We start from the raw sequence: 18,188 nt of genomic DNA, 5'->3' as shown, positions 1-18,188 counted from the left end.
GACAGCATTCTGACTTCATGTTTTTGACTTTGGAGTTATTATTATTTAATCCAGCTCTAATTAAAGTTAAATTTATTAAACAAGATGGAGTGACCAACATTCAGTTTACCTACCATATTTTTCTGTGAGACATCTCGTGTCTATATTTTCTTAACCAATGAATACATATTTAATGCTTTTAGCCCTAGATGTTTAACATTCTAGCCCTTACTATACCAAATCCAGCCTCAGTTGTAACTATTAGGTGAGTTGAACACACACTATTGTCTGTCAATGCACTGTGTTTTTCTTTTCTCTTTTTTTTTTTCATCAGACATAGGGCTGGACTGGTGCCTATACTGAAAAAGCAGAGAAGGTTAGTTTAGCAGAGAATACAAAGAACTGCTATGAGACCATTGAACTATCAAGATGAATTAAGTGAATATCATAACTAACAAATTTGAAGCAGACTCTAGAGTGATCATTGTGATCATTGCCGCACCTGTGCCGCCCGTCAGGGAGTCGATGTCAGTCCTTCTCTATAGATCATCAGTCTTTTGAAGCTCCTCGGCTGTTGTTCTGCATGTGTCGTCAGCCGGATGTCACTCAAAGGCCTGTTGCGAAGTCCTGGTGTTGTCGAGTGGAACTTAGGCTCTGTCGTTTCTCAGCCTCTTCTCCATTTTAGCTTTTGGCTGATCTTGTCAAAGTTTTGTATGTCAGGATATAGTCTCTGTTCTCGGGAAAGTCTCAAGTGAAAGTTTCACCTTTCCCTGCATTAAATCAGTCTTTTTCCATGCTGACCTTTTAGAAAGCTTCATCTTCTCCTTTCAGGAGGGGAGCTGAAAAAAGCCCATCACCCTCTCTCTCTTCTTCTCTCTGCAGCCGTGTCTTCACCTTTCCCCACTTGTTGCTTCAGTGGTCAAGGCACTGTCATTGAAGCCATCTGAAATGTGAACACTCAGAGATCTGCATGAATCAGATTGAACTTTTATATCTTCTAATTCCAGTTGTATCTGAGCATTCTGCTCTTTTTCTAAATTCCATTCTCTAACCCTTTTCTTCCACTTATTTTATTCCACATCTCTTATTTCTTTTACTTGATTTATTCATAATTCTACACACACACATATATATATATATATATATATATATATATATATATATATATATATATATATATATATATATATATATATATATATATATATATATATAGCACCTTTATCCTATTCCTATTTTATAATTTATTGTGCTTTTTTTGTTAATTGTTATTTGCTGTCCATGGAGCGGACCTGTCTACATTTCACTGCCGGTTGTATTCTGTATAACTGTGTATGTGACAAATAAAACTCTTGCACTTGAATTTGAACAAACATGAGAAAAAGCAAAAATTTGCTCACCTCAAGATAGTGGCCACTTGGAGTTTGTGTTGATCATTCGAGGTCATCAAGCCTGCAGTGGTTTGTCATCAGCTCCGAAGCCAGTCCTGCCGGGGTCGCCAAATATGTTGGAAATTTTCTCCTTGCAAAAATCATTTCCCAAAGATCATTTGATTTCAGAAAGACTTTATTCAAATTAACAAAGCTGAGTCTCTCCTGCAGGAGACAACTCCAGTTCTTTGGTTTACCTAGCAAATATACATTTACATTTATACATTTGGCAGACGCTTTTATCCAAAGCGACTTACATTGCATTCAAAGTACACATTTTACATTATTGTCATTTCTTGCTTTCCCTGGGAATCGAACCCATGACCTTGGCGTTGCTAGCGCCATGCTCTACTAGTTGAGCTACAGGAATATACACAGCTGCTTTCCCAAAATGGTTACAACCTTCAGCTAGTTTTCCAGTTGGTTTTCTGGCTCATACGTCTCAACATTCCCAGATCTTTTTCTGACCATCATGCATCTTCTACATGTCATTTTCAAGCACATTGTCAACGTCCCCATGAACTTAATACAGGACAAACACAACCTCAGCAAACATCCGATATCTAATAGTGTCTTGTATACAGCTTATTTTACATTAAATTCAATAATAAAAATCTTCTACAAACTTGAAGAAGGCTGAAGAAGTTCCAAAGCTTGAATCCAAACATCCATGTTTGTGATAGAGCGCTGAATGTTTTGAAGTGCCAACAGTAATGGATTCTCTAACTTGTCTCTAACTGGTCCTCAGTGGTTCCCAACCACATTCCTGGAGCCCCCCCTAACACTGCACATTTTGCATGTCTCCTCAATCAAACACACCTGATTCAGGTCATCAGCTCATTAGTGACTCAAAGACCTGAAATGGGTGTGTCAGTCAAAGGAGATATTCAAAATGTGTAGTGTTAGGAGGGCTCCAGGGATGTGGTTGGGAACCACTGCTCTAATGGGTCCTGCACACTGTGAGATTTTCAAAATCCTTTGCGAATGTCCCTTGTCAGACTGTACGAACATGATCCCCGTGTCACACTGTAAGATCTCAGTTGACATTAATGTCAGACTGCACGATAGTTTAGGCGCGCTAAAAACGGACGCGCGCAAGAAATCTCACCCGGAGTTTTATATCATCAATGAATGACGCGTTGGGTGACGGTGAGCTGCATTACACGCGGGACTGAAATGCTGGCTACAAATAAATCTCTAGCTCTCGTTTTGGTCGTAGTTTGTCTTGAAAAACCGAGATATTTGACTGTTGTCGTAGAAGTCACACTGCAGGATTCTGTGCCAAATCTTCTGACACTGCCAGAACTTCGTCTGAGGTAAAATTTGATCGCAGCGCTCATTAATCGGCGGCCGGTGAACATGTCAAACTAACGACCAAAGACGTCAGATTTTAGCCAAGGATCTGAGGAATCTTTTAGGATTTCCTAAATTTGTCTCAGACGGCCAAATCGTGGCCAAAATCGCACAGTGTGCACCCGGCTTAACTTAGCAAAAAAGAACTGGAAAAGTTCATTGTGAGTGACTCCGACAGGAGCTTGAATGTTAATGCTGTACAAGGTCGTGATGATTCTCTGAGTTGGCCATTCGGTGATAGTTGGCGAGGGTCCTTTGCTAGCAAGATGCAAGCATCATCTCACGATCAGGGAGCTTTGTTCTGGCTCAGAAGCCTCCTCGGATGAAACCAAAGCTGACATGGTGAGTGCAAGCGAAAGAAATAAGAGGAATAGAAATGATCAAACTAACATTACAAAGTTTAGATGTAGCCTGAATCCATTAATAGAGCAGCAAGCATATTATATAACAAGCGCAGCGTGACAATCAAGCAGCTCTGAATGGCTGGAAGGTGTATTTCAAAGACGCAGTCTAATCTGAAATGTATCCCTATTGGATGGCATGGGTCAGCTGACTGCCAGCTGACGTGAGCTTGACTGACGTGTCTGCCAGAACTGATGCTATACGCTTGATACTTGTACACATAAAAAAACTATATGATTTACTTTTCATAATCAGACTGAAGCAGCTTCTTTCTGTTTAACCCAACAGCTGGGTTATTACTAGAAATTACCCAACAATTTAAATGTTTTAACATAACCCAACATAGTGACCCAATATGTGCAATGGTTGAGTTAAAAAGTAAGCCAACGTTATTTACTTTGCATCATTAGTATTAGGATAGTTCAGAGTAAGGCTCACAGGGGAATGATCAGACAGTGTTATTTCACCGAGTATTTCACAACTATTGACATCATTCACATCCTTCTCCAACATGAACACATAGTCTAATCTGGACATTATTGGTTCACTCTCAGTTTCGTTCGGTTCGTTTTTATGTTCGTTCTCAGGTTCGCTCTCAGATTCGCTCTCAGGTCCGTTCGGTTCGTTCTCAGGTTTGTTCTTAATTTCTTTATTATCTACGTATGTGTATATACGTGCTCCTTCATGCTTTTTTCTCCAGACATCTGAGAGCTTCATTATACTCATGAAATCATTGAGTGTTTTTCTCAATGGAGCATGTTTTGAGTTTTTATTGTTTGCATCCAGTCTAGGGTCAAGTGTTGTGTTGAAGTCTCCACCAATCACAGGCCTGTGTTTAAAAGCATCTGACCCATCTGTTAAGAAGCTGTAGATAATCTTCAACATGAGATGACCTATCAGATTAGGACCACGACCACGGTAGTACACACTTACAAACGTGTACTTCTGATCGCCGATCTGAACATGAACCCAAGCATATTCTCCACCCTCAGAATAACCTTTCAGAAGTGTGTGTGGTTTATTGATAAGGATGGCAACCCCTTCGCTGGATGAACTGAAGTATGTCATATACACGGTCTTCTGCGGGCTGACACTTCTTCCTCTGTATGTCTGATCTTCCAGTTCTACTAAGGTATATTTCTCTAAAAATGCCTCATTGATGGTATTCCAGTCTTGATCAGCATTCCCTTTCTTGTCAGGTTTCCCTTGCTTTTTACCAATTTTAGTCTCTTGCAGAAGCAAAATATCATACTGGTCAAAGATATCCAGTAGAGCAGCTTTTTGTTTCTTAAGTTTTGCTTTCACGCCATTAATATTCCAGGAGAGAACTCTGATGTCAGCCATTATGAGGAAGATGTTTTGTTGTTGTTTGTGAAGTTTACTGTAAACACACACACACACACACACACACACACACACACACACACACACACACACACACACACACACACACACACAATTTATTCATTCATTTAATTAAAGTGGATGCAATGTCTGAGGTGTTAAAGCCACTACAATGTAAAGTTAGAGAGAGAGAGAGAGAGAGAGAGAGAGAGAGAGAGAGAGAGAGAGAGAGAGAGAGAGAGAGAGAGAGAGAGAGAGAGAGAGAGAGTATAGGTTCCATGAATATTAAAGTAATTTATTACTTTATTATTAAATGCATTATTATTTGTCATATGCTTGGTTCGTGTCTATGTGTTTTTGGTTTTTACAGTAGTCCGTAAGGGTCTGTGACTAACAGAAATAATTAAGTGAACTGCTGTGTAACTATAATGTGCTCAAGACCTGGAATTACTTTATTTCTATGCAGTTAATTTACTCTTTCCCAGTTTTCTGTGTTTTCACTGTTATACAGTGCTATTACACATCTCCTGAACGAGTACAGAATCTCCTGATGAAAACACAGGAGAAGAAGAAGCAGAAACAAGCGATATCATATGTAATCAGATGCATATGTAAAATAACGTGATCATCAACATTAAACAGCATTTAAATCAAAACTTGTTACTGAATGAAATGTGGACCCAGGATGAGCTACAGGACTGGGAAGCTTTGGGGTGTTGCTGGAGTCCATCTGTGTTTGATCATCGCTCTGAATCTGATCCAGACGCAATCCTTGACGTGAACATGATTTTCTCAGCTTTTTGCTCAAAATGTTGCTTTTTATGAAACTGACCCACATTCAAGTGTTGATAAAAAAGAATGCATGAAGCTGGAATAAATGTGTTTATTTTTGTTTGAAAACAAATTTTTAAATTTGCATCAATTTGTTTAAAAGCAGAGCAGAGGCTCTGTTCTTTCTTTTGATGTAATGCATGTTCAGACATTCATACAACAAAATATTCTGAGGGCCATGAAACTTTTGTGAAAATTATCAAAAACGCTGGCGGGGAAAGAGTTAATTAGGCACGAGAAGCCATGTTCTGTTAATAAGATAGTTAAAGGTCCATCAGCACAACAATGTTATAGCACAAACACTTACTGAAATGGTCATTTATATCACTGTAGATACCGGATCAAAGTCATTTCACGAAGACACACATACCTTAATGTTCAGAGCAGGTTTCTCCTGGTGTCAGATCAGTGTTGTAAGCAGATGTCTCATACACACTCTTTAGTTTGCACAGATCTGAACACACACCGCAGCTTATATGATGGACGGGGTGTGGCGAGCCTGTTGTGTGTCACGGGTGTCAACCTCGGCAGCATCCAGGAGGAAGTGTTCACTCATGCCATGTCACAGATATGCTCTTAACTGTTCTCTCATTAATTGCTGATGACCCATCACATTTTTGAGCCAGTTCAAGAATCTCATCTGTTTGCTTTCTTTGTTTCATGATTCATGTATAATATGTATATTTGTTGTCACTAATACTGTTTGTTGTCGTTGAATAAAAGGATGGATGAGTTTAATTTACACAATGGCTAAGACGACTGCTTTCTCAGCAGAGTTTGACCAAATAGACTTTTGACAGTCTTTTAAGTTATTTTCGACAAAGATGACCTTTCCTGTTGTTAAGTTCATCTTTATAGTCATTTCTCCTGTTTGATCAAGATTAGAAACTAAGTTCATAATTTGAATAGATATGACTCCATCCCTGCAGAGGATAAGTGGTTTAGAGAGAATGATGAATGGATGGATAGAGATTCCCCTCAAGGCTTTAATGTCCATAAAACTTTTGTTGTGACAAGCAGGGTCTCCTCCCCATTTTTAAAGTGTCAGCGGTGTGTAAATACTTCATTCATTTATTCAAACTGTGTGTTTTTGTCTTATTTCAAGTACAAATATAAAGTAAGCAAAGTTTACTTAAAACTAGTTAAATTATCTGCCACATGACAAAATAGAAATGGAGATGGTGTAAACCTGGGGTTTTCAAAACCATTCCTGGAGCCTCCCCAGCACTGCACATTTTGGATATCTCCCTTATTGGACACACCCAGCTCAGCTCATGGAGTACTAAACTAATCAGCTGATGAGTTAATACAGCTGTGTTAAATAAGACACTAATAAGGGAGACATCCAAAATGTGCAGTGCTGGGGAGGCTCCAGGAATGATTTGAAAACCCCTGGTGTAAACCAAGCCCTGTGTATCCTGCTCAGCCTTTGAGAAAATGGCCGATCTGGAATGTTCCCTATATGTCGTCATACGGGGAAAGGTTACCCTTTCTCTGCTTTGCCCGTCCAGAGAATTTGGAGGAAATAGATTCAGTTTATTTCAGTCGCAATGTCAGCACAGGCTTTACAAACAGACTTTTACGATATGGATTTGACAGCACCGCCACAAACAGTGAGAAACAGTGTTCATTAATGCCTGATCTGTGATCAGTGATTTCTGATGTGTAGCTAATCATTCAAGTTCACACAGACTTTCTTTCTAAATCGTTTAATACTGTTTATGCATCAGTGAATCAAGCCAGTGACTAAACCATCAACTTCACATTGTTTCTCTTAGTAGCATGAAACAAATCTGCTATTTAAACTGTGATTAAACTACAGAGAGCGATCAAAGAACCGACCCTGCACCCCAATTTACATACTATCCATACTAAATTGTATTTGAAAATCGAATTAGTACGTCCCAAACTGTAATATGTTGAAAAGATTATTCCAAAGATACCCGGATGGTTTACTATTTCCGGTCAGAATCCAAAGTGCAGAGCGACGCACACTCTAACGGCTGATTTTACCCACAACCCATTGCGCGAGTTGGACAAGGATTCGATTAGAACTACAAACGTGGATAAAAAAGTGTTAAAAACTACAAACATGACGGATGTGTGAGTCTGACGTTAAGTAGAGAGGTTTAGATAAAGGGGTTTGTTTGAGTGATCAACTATCAGTATTTAACCTGACAAAAAGGTATTTATTAAATTTTCTCCACATAATATTTCACCTGCAACATCATTGTGAACTTTTGTAATGACACGTTTGGCCATTAACTTTTAAATGCATCATTATATTTAAACTGCAAACACATGAAGAGAGTCTCTGCATTAAAGACACACACATGGCAGATCAACGAGCGGCTACATTTCTCTCCGATACGGTAGGAGATTAAACTGAATGTGGAGGATTTGAACTGTGATGATGATTGACAGGGCAGTTTAAACAGTGACGGGATGCACGTGACTAAGCGACAGAGTCTCCTTTTCCAATCTCTTCCATTCAGATAGCCCTAAGCAAATAATAAAAGCTTCCTACCTCGTTTGCGGATTTACCAGGGGTGTCACCTAAGAATGATTGCCCGCATTCTCCACCACATTTCATCGTCTTTTGATCAATTAATAATCTTTTCTTCAAATGTCCCCTTTGTTAAGGGAATAACAGTTTATGACCCAAGACCAGTTGTGAAGAATGAAGACCATAAGTCAGGAGTGCAAATCATTAAAGAAAAATGTACTGAAGAATAGTTTGCAGTTTCATCAGCTGAAGCCAGCTTCAAGTCTCACAAGGAGTTTGTAGGCCGCGCTCTCCCTCTACCTGTTTTCGTGCATACAATTTCTCAACTGTTATACTCTTTTCAAGGTCTGGCCACTTCATTACTGCAGTTGAATGATTCTGATTTGCTAAGAGAAAATCAATAGACATAGTACAATTTCCACACATTGTCAGTTAATCAGGTGCACATCTCCAGAGATCACTTCTTGATGTTTTCACAGTGGAATTATGCACGTAGTGACCTTTCAGGTCTGGAGCAAGCACCAGCTTGTCCAGAACAACATATGGTTACTCTCCGTAGGATGCCTGTTGTACACCCCCAATACTGATCTGTAACACAGAATACTGCGCACATACATAGATACACAGTTTCCTGGTTGGAGTTGGTGGAGCGTCAACTGAAAACAACATAGTTCTCCAAAACATACAGTTAACACGTTCTTCTCCTCAGAGAGAAGTACAGCAAAAGTACAGGCTATATTCATCTTTATTCTTTAGTGTTTCAGTAAAAGGAAATAATGTAAAAATGAATAAAATACAATATTAAATAAATAAATAAAAGCATATAATTCAGTCAAAAGGAATTAAACCAAACATTCAATAGAACATTCAAACTAGAAGAAATCATCCAAATCATCTTAATATGTAGGAGGATAAATATTGATTAAGGCTTTGATTATAAATTTAATTAGGATATATATATATATATATATATATATATATATATATATATATATATATATATATATATATATATAATCCTATTTGGAAATCCACTGCCGCTATAATATACCTATATATATTATAGCGGCAGTGGATTTCCAAATACGCACCCTTACCCTTGTGTAGCGTCTGGAGTCTCTCTCACCAGGATCAAAGATGAGTCAATTCTGATGTTTAGGGTGGATAGCTTTTAGCCACATATAAATTAGGGGCCCGATTCCAACGAGCCTGGGGAAGTTGACACCTTAGACAGTTTTGTGACCTAGCTGAAATGAGACCGGCAGCATCTTTGGAAAACTGTGACAACTTCAATCAGATTGTTATCTGGTCACATGACTTGAACCCTGTTCCCCCCTCACATTCTCTCAGACAGAGAGAGACGCCCGAGACTCTTCCCAATACACACACACACACACACACACACACACACACACACACACACACACACACACACACACACACACACACACACACACACACACACACACACACACACACACACACACACACTTTCCTTATGAAGTTTTAATTAAGACTATTCCAGACGGTATATGAGGTATCCTTGTGGGTATGTATGCTCCCTATGTCATACCAACATAGTCATGATGTATAAACAATGTAAGTTCATTTTAAATGCTTGTATTCCTGTGTAAGAATGTATCTCTGCTTTAATATCTCCCAGCCATAACGTGTTTGATATCTAAATATTCCTCTCTCTTTGTCTTAATCAATGATGCACAGAATAGGATTATGAAATGTATCATTAGTACGTTTAGCAAACTTGGGAGTAAAACTGTATAAAATCGACACCCTTTACGACACCTGATAAAACATGCAAAGTAGGTCGTAAACAGAGACAAAGAGAATTTTTCCCGCTCAGAATTCACCCTCTGGATTGGGTAAGCTAACCCAGAAGGGGTGTGGATTAATTGTCTTAAAAGACAAGTGAAAACATTTCTTTGGTCTCTTCTCTACTCATCCTCAGACCTTTCCTCCCGTCCTCTGAAGCCGGCTCACCTCTTGCTGTGAGGTGAAGTCAGAGGGGTTGTTTCCTTTGAAGTCAGCGCACTCCACTACTCAGTCCTTGGACAAAGGCGGACAGGCACTGAGCACCATCTCAACGGTCAAGGAACTTCCACAACTTCGAAGGAAACCTTCCTCTCCTTTGGCAACATTCACTTTCAAACTACCTTCAAACTTCCCGCTGATCGGAGATCACTTGGAAGATCTGAGAGAGAGCGCTCCAGCTCACAGAACACTCTGAGAGGACTCAAACGCATTCTTTTACACTCAACACAAAGCAACCCATGCAAGTATAAATTCCATCGAAATTTAGATGCGTTTAAGACTAGTAACCCTGTTTAAGGTGATATTGTTCTTTGCTGGCTCTCTGTAGTAATGTTTATGAAATGCCATTCTGAACCCTTCCTTTCTCTTCTTTCGTTTATTTATTTTGAAATAAAGTTGTTGAACGTTCGCCAGTTCCCGCCTCCTTCCTTCCCATCTACGAATTGTATTACACTGGTGCCAAAACCCGGGAGGGAAGGAGGGACATGCTGTCGAAGAGCCCTCACTGCTGAGGGGGATGTATGAGGACCGCGAGGGCTGCCCAAGGCGATGGTGCTGGAGCGAGGAAGGTGGGACAGAGACCTCGCTGCCGTGCCCCTGGGATTGAGGTGGGGTGGCTGCCGTCCGAGAGGGAGCAGAGGAGTCGCCGCGCTTGCCGTGAGCCAGAGCCTGCTGCCATCCGCCTGATAGGGGAGGAGCAGGGAGCGCGGGGCTCGCTGCCAGGTACCTCAGAAGGAGGAGTCACCGGCGGCCGCCAGGGGGCGGAGGAGGATCGAGCTGCCCACCAGGCGTCCAGTGCCATCGCGCAGCACCGCGAGGAAGAGCCTATCGGCGGGCGGAGGGCCGAACGGCAGTGTGTCTGGGAACCGGACCAGAATTTTTTTTTCTTTTTCTTTCTTTTTTCCCTCTCTCCCCTCTCTCGTTCGCTAGCTCCTAGTGCTCCCGTCTACATTTCTCTCGCCTCTCTGTCCTTACCCCCAGGTGCCGCGGCCGCCGTGATCGCCCCCACCCCGGGAGAGGGGAGGGGGCTAGAGCGCAGTCTCGGGAGTTGGCCGGAACGTTATAGGCTAAAAATAACATTAACAACAGCAATCAGACTGCCTGTGCATTTTAATAATTTATTATCAAAAAGGCAAACTGTAACAGTTACATGTCCAAAAAAAAAAAAAAAAAAGCTTTGAATAAAATAAACTAAAATTCGTTCTTTAAAATAAATTCAATAAACGTATTATAACTTAGGCCTGGTACAAAACAAGTACTGTAGCTAAAACGCTGTTTGGTTTAAAAATACAGTGGAAAATGAATATACTTTTTATATTGTTCAAAAGGAAAATTAACAAAAACGAACAATTTAATAAATGCACATGGCACAACGCCAAAACTTAGAATAAAAAAAAAGAAGGCGGCAAACAAATCAACAGCCTAAGTCTTTGATTAAATTGTTTAGAACAACTATATTTAAGACAAAATGCAGAACAAATAATTTAAAGAACACTAATACAGATCAAAAATATCAGAGCAAAGCCGCAAACTGCCATTAAGACGACGGAGGAGTCTTGAACTGAAACAACAAGTTGCAAACATCAGACTAATTTTTCTTACAGAATAAAAAAACAACTTCTGCATTTTATAAAATTGAATAAATAAAAATATGTATTTATTTATTTGTATAGCCTACCCGTTATAAAAATACTGTTTTTTTTTATATAGCCTAACAGATAGCAAACAGAAACACTATAAGGAAACGCTACTACTTACATGTTTTAAATGATAAGACATATACGATGTTGATGCGTGAGAGGCAAATGTTTGCCTGCAGAGTTTGCAAACAGCCTTTAGGGTCGTCCTTCGACTTTTCAAAATGATCCCACACTTTGGACTTTTTTCCTGACATAATTATTAGCATCAGCCAGACACCTCTCCCACAAGTGCGCTTTGGTATACCGCGAGGCGCGAGGTCTCGTTGACCGATCGTTGCTTTGATGTCATGTCATACTCCGTCTGCAGTGCGTGTGCGGTGTGTGTTGCGTTGCGTATGCGGTACAGGATCTGCACGCCCTGTAGTGCTTTCACATATGCTGGGTTTGTAGTCCGCAACTGATCCACTGTTGCATACCACAAACAGCATTTATTCATTATTTTTTATTTAAAATCCAAAACTTGTTACTGAACATGGCTCGTCAGAATTGCAATTCTCTTTGTTTACTCTTTAGAAGTCAGGATAACGTATACTAGCCTTCATTTAAACAACATTCTATTAAATTCATTAATTCATATTTATATAGCCTAGTACTTTAGATTTAGATCACACAAGTGGCAAAACATTTAAACATAGGTTATAGCCAAAAATCGCAAACATTTTAAATTAGAAACCTACAATAGGCTATTCAAAAACAGCATCACAAAATAGACTCGGTACGAAAACGATCGTCGCACTGCTGCAGGACCGCATCCGCGTGCAGTTTGAAAGCTGTAACGCGTTAACATGGGTACAGGGAAAAATATGCACCGCACACGCACTACAGACGGAGTATGTGTGAAACGGTTCAACGACAGGTTGAACAAATAGACCTCAAATGTGCCAACTGAAAATCATGGGGAAGCGGGAGACGTAGACAAGACAACGATCCGACACAGACTAAGAAGGGGACAAATCAAGAGGGAACAGGTGGCAAAAATCATAGATGATAATCAGATAAAGAGGGGGAGGGATCAGACACAGATATAAGCACAAGCCCAAAATAACAAAACACCTCAAGTGCCACACAGGACAGGACAGGACAGGCATGTGACAGAAGGTTGATGCTGTGTTGATGTGCCTCTACAGCTGTCATAATGCACAGTGATGTCTCATTGGTGTTGCGCAGTACTGCATACAGTGATTGTGTTTTTTATGTATCGTGTGTTTGGTGTTGTTATGTTGGTGGCGGGGGGTGGGACTGTTGATCATTACTGAAGGCCCTGACCGAAACCCCACAGTACGCTACTGCTTTTAAATTGTTTTTACCAATCATGACCTTTCTTGTTGTTCAATACATCTTTATAGTAACTTCTCCTGTAACAGAATAGAAAATCTATAATAGGACATTTTATTCGTAAATTGCAAATTCACTACTGTTTGATCAAGATTAGAAAGTTCATAATTTGAATCGATATGAATGGATAGCTGGATTCCTCTCAAGGCTTTAATGTCCTGCAAAACTCATCATTTAGTTGTGATGAGCAGGACAGGAGAGAGTCGTGAGAGAGCGGCGTGAGGCCGGGGGCGTGATGATAATGAGCCGCACCCGTCTCGAGTCTCACAGAGGAGCTAGTGAAGGACGAGAGAGGACCAGGCCTGGACTTTACCTGGTGTTTTGTTTATGAGTGTGTGTGGCAGCCGTCCGTGAGGGCTGACTGCTTTACTTTCAGTTTGTGTTTATTATTTATTAAAGTTGTCGATCGCCGGATCTCGACTCCTTCTTCCCTGAACAAATAACTTTTACATTTGTGTTTATTTGGCCTCTGTAGCACAGTTGTGTGTATGACTATGAAGGTGTGGATTTATCTCTTATTGTATTATAGAATTAACTAGTGTATTTTTATTGGAATTTCACCCCCATTTCCTTTAATAAATATATTTTGCACTAGTAACACACAATAATTTGTCCTTCTGGACAAAAATGTCCCCAATGAAACCCATTAAGGATCCATGTTAGAAGCGCAGTAACAGGGTTTACTCGTTCAAACGCTCAGTAAACTCTGTCGACTGATTGAACTTCATCTCTGACTCCTGTCTTCATTTAGTATATTGCTCTCTTTATGGGGTTTAACTGTAATTCTATCAAACATGTTCTGCCAATAGTCACACCCTGTTTCCTTTTTTAGTTTTTAACACCACCATTCAAGACTAGTAAAGACAAGTACACATGTAGACATAATCTTTTAAACATTTCATTTATAAAGTAGACAAGTTGCCCTACACACATTCCTGCTCCTGTTTAACTTTCATTTCTACACACAGTTTCTGTTTCCAGGAAACCTCTTTGACAAATGCAGAAATAACAGGTTTGTTGTGTGTTGTCAGTTCACATTTACATGTTTCCAGAGCACCTCACATAATATTAGGGTTGGTATCGACACATTTCATGATTCAATGTCCTTTCTATTCACAAGCTTTCGATTTGATTAAACTCCGATTTGATATTGATTATTTTGGATATATAAATCAGGCACAGTACATTAAAAAACTAATGCTGTAACTATACATGACAGTCAGTTACTACATTACTATAATATTGAAGGTTAAAATCAAATGATTTGTCTACAAACACTTAAATTACACTCAAGGAAGTTTAATAATATTAAAGTTATAATGCTAACTTTACAATTGCACAATTACATTTCTACTCCAATTTGTGGTGGCTACCTTAAAACTTTACTGATTTATTCAAACATGCATTTAATATTGAAGAACATTCAAAAATAATAATGAATATGTAATGTGGTGCACATATTTAGTAAAACTAAACTATCTAACGGTCGAGTTTATGCTATCGGAATATGTTTTTTCTGAGTTAAATGTGGCGTTACGTGATATTGTTCTCATATTGACGTCTTTCTGCAGTTGAGCGATTTAGACATGACTGATTTCAGTTCTGTGTCTTTCAACACACCTTCTGATGTTCATCATGTTTATGTTGGTATTAAAGCGGAGGAGATGATCGGCTCATGTGCCACTTCTCTACCGTGATCTGTCACGCCCATTAAACAGCGCAAAAACTTATTTTGTGAATTTCGCAATAAAATTGACATTATTTGAAATCTGAGACTTTGTTTCATATCAAAAGTTACAAAGCTTATTGCGGTTTATTGGATTGGAGGCGCGCTACAATGTTTCGTTCATTCTTAAAATGAACATGGAATAGACTAATCGATTCTTGGGATTTAAAAGGTTACTTCACCCAAAAAATTGAATTAGCCCATGATTTACTCACCCTCAAGTCATCTTAGGTGTGTATGACATTCTTCTTTCAGATTAACACAGAGTTATATTAACATTTACCCATGCATATTGTTGTGCTGCTAGATTGTGTTCCCTCCATACATCTGATAAATTTAGTTTTTTTTCTTCTCACATTTGCTAAAAATGCAGCTGACTGCGCATGAGGTTCTTCTCCATTCCTGTCCTTTGTGAAATCTAAAGTGCAGTTCCAATCTCCTCCTAAAATGATCAAATCCCCATCCTGCTGTTGGCTTAACTTTTTCCAGTTTGGAAAAAAACTGCAACCTGTCAGATCCTAAATTAGGAGCATAGATGTTTATGAACACAAATACAAGTTTTCTAATTTCAGCCCTAATGAGTAATAATCTCCCTGGTTCTATCTCATTTTTTAATAAAATTTTAGCTTGAAGACTAGGGAAAAAAAGCACAGCCACTAAGATTACTCCCATGACTTAGAACCTTCTCTCCTTCCCACCACAAACCCCAGTCTACCTCATTTCTTTGGTCACTATGAGTCTCCTGCAAAAAAACAACGCTGAGATCTTTCAAGCGTATGGTTTCTGAAAGTAACCAATTTTTCTTCCCATCCCTCATCCCATTTACATTTAGGGATCCCACCCGTAAGGTCTCCATAAGGAAGAGAAAGGAAAAAAAGAATACAATATAGAGAAGAGAAGTCAACAGCCATCATATTTATTTGGTTTTCCCCCTCGCTTTTCCTGCTTTCTTTCCTAATCTTATTGCAGTTATGTTTTTTTAACCGAAACCTCTTTTGTTGTGTAAGCTCTTCATAGTTGCTCTTTTTCCTAGTCCACGTTACAGAAGAAATAAACTTTTCCACATCCGGGAAATAGTCACTTATTTCTACACCCGATTTTCCTTTTGTTTTGTTTAAGAAACACATTCATTTGTTCGACAGTATACATATCTTTTTCAACCTCTGACCACTGCTCTTCATCTCTTATTCCATCATTACTATACTGAGATAAAACCTCCATCTCATCAGTCATGTTTTCCTTTTCACCTTCTACCTGTACTGTATCATTACTCTTACACACATCCACACCACCACCTTGACAGACATGGGCAGTATTTCAATTAAATGTATTTTAAATACGTATTTAATTACTTTAGTGTATTTAGGGGTTCAAGCACGAAGTGCTGAAACCCTATTGTAATTGTACTGATTTTTAGGGGTTCAAGCACGAAGTGCTGAAACCCTATTGTAATTGTACTGATTTTTATTATTATTATTAGGGGTTCAAGCACGAAGTGCTGAAACACTATTGTAATTGTTAGGGTTTTTATTAGGGGTTCAAGCACGAAGTGCTGAAACCCTATTGTAATTGTAAAGATTTTTATTATTATTATTATTATTATTTTTCTTCTCCCCTAAAACTGAACGTGCAGACAAAACCGTAAGTGCTAGAGACTTCAAACTTGGCCAATAGGTAGTCCTCAATTTGGGGAGAAACTGAGAAGCTATGACCCCGATTGGCCTATAGGTGGCGCTACAGCGACCAAAAGCGCAAAAGGGCTCATAACTCCTAAACCGTGTACTCCACACTCAAGTGTCTTATATCATTGGAAAGCTGAGACCATGACGAACAAAACGTATATCTCCGATTTCATTTCCGTCATGAAAATTTTTCCGCCATTTTGAATTTTGTCGAAAACCTACTTTTGCGAACTAGTCCCTGGTTTTTTGACCGATCGGAACCAAACCAGTGCCAAAATGTTCTCTGTAGGCTGAATATCAATAATTATCGAAAAAATGTTGATATTTCGATTCACGGTTGCTAAGGGGATTCAAAATGGACGTTCAGGGCGGAGCCTATTTTACTAAAAAGGCTATAACTCCAGAAAGAAATGAGCTATCTTCACCAAACTTGGTACACTTGTTTATGGGCTCATTCTTTGGTCACGATAAAAAAATCGCGACGATTGGCCACTTGGTGGCGCTATAACATGAAAAAAACACTAAAACGGCTATAACCACGCGACCGCTAGTCCGATTGACTTGAAAATTGGTATGCGGTGTCTTGGCCCAAGGCCCCATGTATGTCTATGAGGACATTGGCGTATCTCAAAAAACATGGCCGCCATCAGCCAATGAAATTTGAGCACCTATTAGACGGGGTTAACGGAGGCCGATCGGAACGAAACTTGGTGGGCCTGTTTGACTCATGGTCTTAGAGGAGTGTAAGAATTTTGAAAGAAATCGGCCACTAGTTGGCGCTAACGAGCTTTATGGCTCTGCAATCACGTGGTGTTGCAAACATCCCCAAAATATGCATATCATATGATAGATCTCCTCCTGCTGAACAACTTTGCCTCTGGAACCATTGCTGTCAATCAAATCGTTAGTTAAATATTCGCAATTATGTTAAAAACCTACTTTTGCGAACTAGTCCCTGATTTTTTGCACGACCGAAACCAAACCAGTCTAGGACAATTCTCTGGACTCTCTAGATCAATAATTATTAAAAAAAAGTTGAACTTTTGCATTTGGATGGCTATAACAGGGCCAATTAGAAAAGAGGCGTGGCAAAATACACTCAAAAGCCTATAAATCCTAAGCGAAAACTCAAAACTTCACGAAAATTGATGGGTATATGTGGCATAACAATGTGAAGAAGGATGCAACATTTCATGGAGATCGGAGTATAGGTGGCGCTATAAGTGTTAAAAAGCTTTGAAAACCATGTATTCCTATGGTGAATTGCCTGTATTGGCTGTAAATGGTATTTTCCATCGATTATTTCAGCATGCTAATTGTGTTACCAGTATGTTAAAAACATGCTAATCGTGTTAGCATTTTGCTAAAAACATGTCAGCAGTGTAGGGTAGCAACAGGGCCACAAGTTTTGCCATTGCAAGCACAACTCAAATTCAGTCTTTATAAAGTCACTATTTTAACATTTGCAATCGAATTTTGTCAATGTATCACTTCATTTCACCTGAGCTCCCAGATTTAATTATTTTACTGCTTTAGAGCCTTAAATGCAATATGCCTTAAATGCTTAAATGCCTTAAGTCGCTTGAACCCCGCTAATTGCTGCTCGCAGCTATATTTATTATTATTATTCTCCCCTAAAACGCATCGTGCAGACCAAACCGTAAGGGCTAGAGACTTGACACTTTGCCACATGGTAGCCCAAAAATCGAGGAGAGCTTATCAAATTATGACCCCGATTGGCCAATAGGGGGCGCTACAGCAATCAAAAGCGCAAAATGGCTCATAACTCCTAAACCGTTTAGTCCACACTCAAGTGCCTTATATCAATGGAAAGCTGAGACCATGGCGAAC

At 39.4% G+C, this 18,188-nt stretch overlaps 1 protein-coding gene across 1 annotated transcript; it reads right to left on the bottom strand.

Moving 5' to 3' along the window:
* Positions 1-2,868: 2,868 nt before the first annotated feature.
* LOC137074917 (uncharacterized) lies at positions 2,869-5,767 on the bottom strand. Its single transcript, XM_067442999.1, has 2 exons — positions 5,710-5,767; positions 2,869-4,545 (listed from the first exon to the last, which is right to left on the bottom strand). The coding sequence occupies exon 2, from the start codon at positions 4,506-4,508 to the stop codon at positions 3,558-3,560; it is 951 nt and encodes a 316-aa protein (XP_067299100.1). The 5' UTR covers positions 4,509-4,545; positions 5,710-5,767; the 3' UTR covers positions 2,869-3,557.
* Between the last annotated feature and the right edge of the window lie 12,421 nt (positions 5,768-18,188).

This window comes from Pseudorasbora parva, chromosome 5 (assembly GCF_024679245.1).
Source record: "Pseudorasbora parva isolate DD20220531a chromosome 5, ASM2467924v1, whole genome shotgun sequence".
In the NCBI taxonomy this organism is placed as follows: domain Eukaryota; kingdom Metazoa; phylum Chordata; class Actinopteri; order Cypriniformes; family Gobionidae; genus Pseudorasbora; species Pseudorasbora parva.
The sequence above is the reverse complement of the archived record's forward strand: the minus strand, read 5'-3'. Positions and strand labels throughout refer to the sequence as shown.

What these genes read in the sequence shown, in the direction of transcription:
- LOC137074917 (XM_067442999.1), bottom strand. Translation starts at nt 4,508, where the DNA reads ATGGCTGACATCAGAGTTCTCTCCTGGAATATTAATGGCGTGAAAGCA.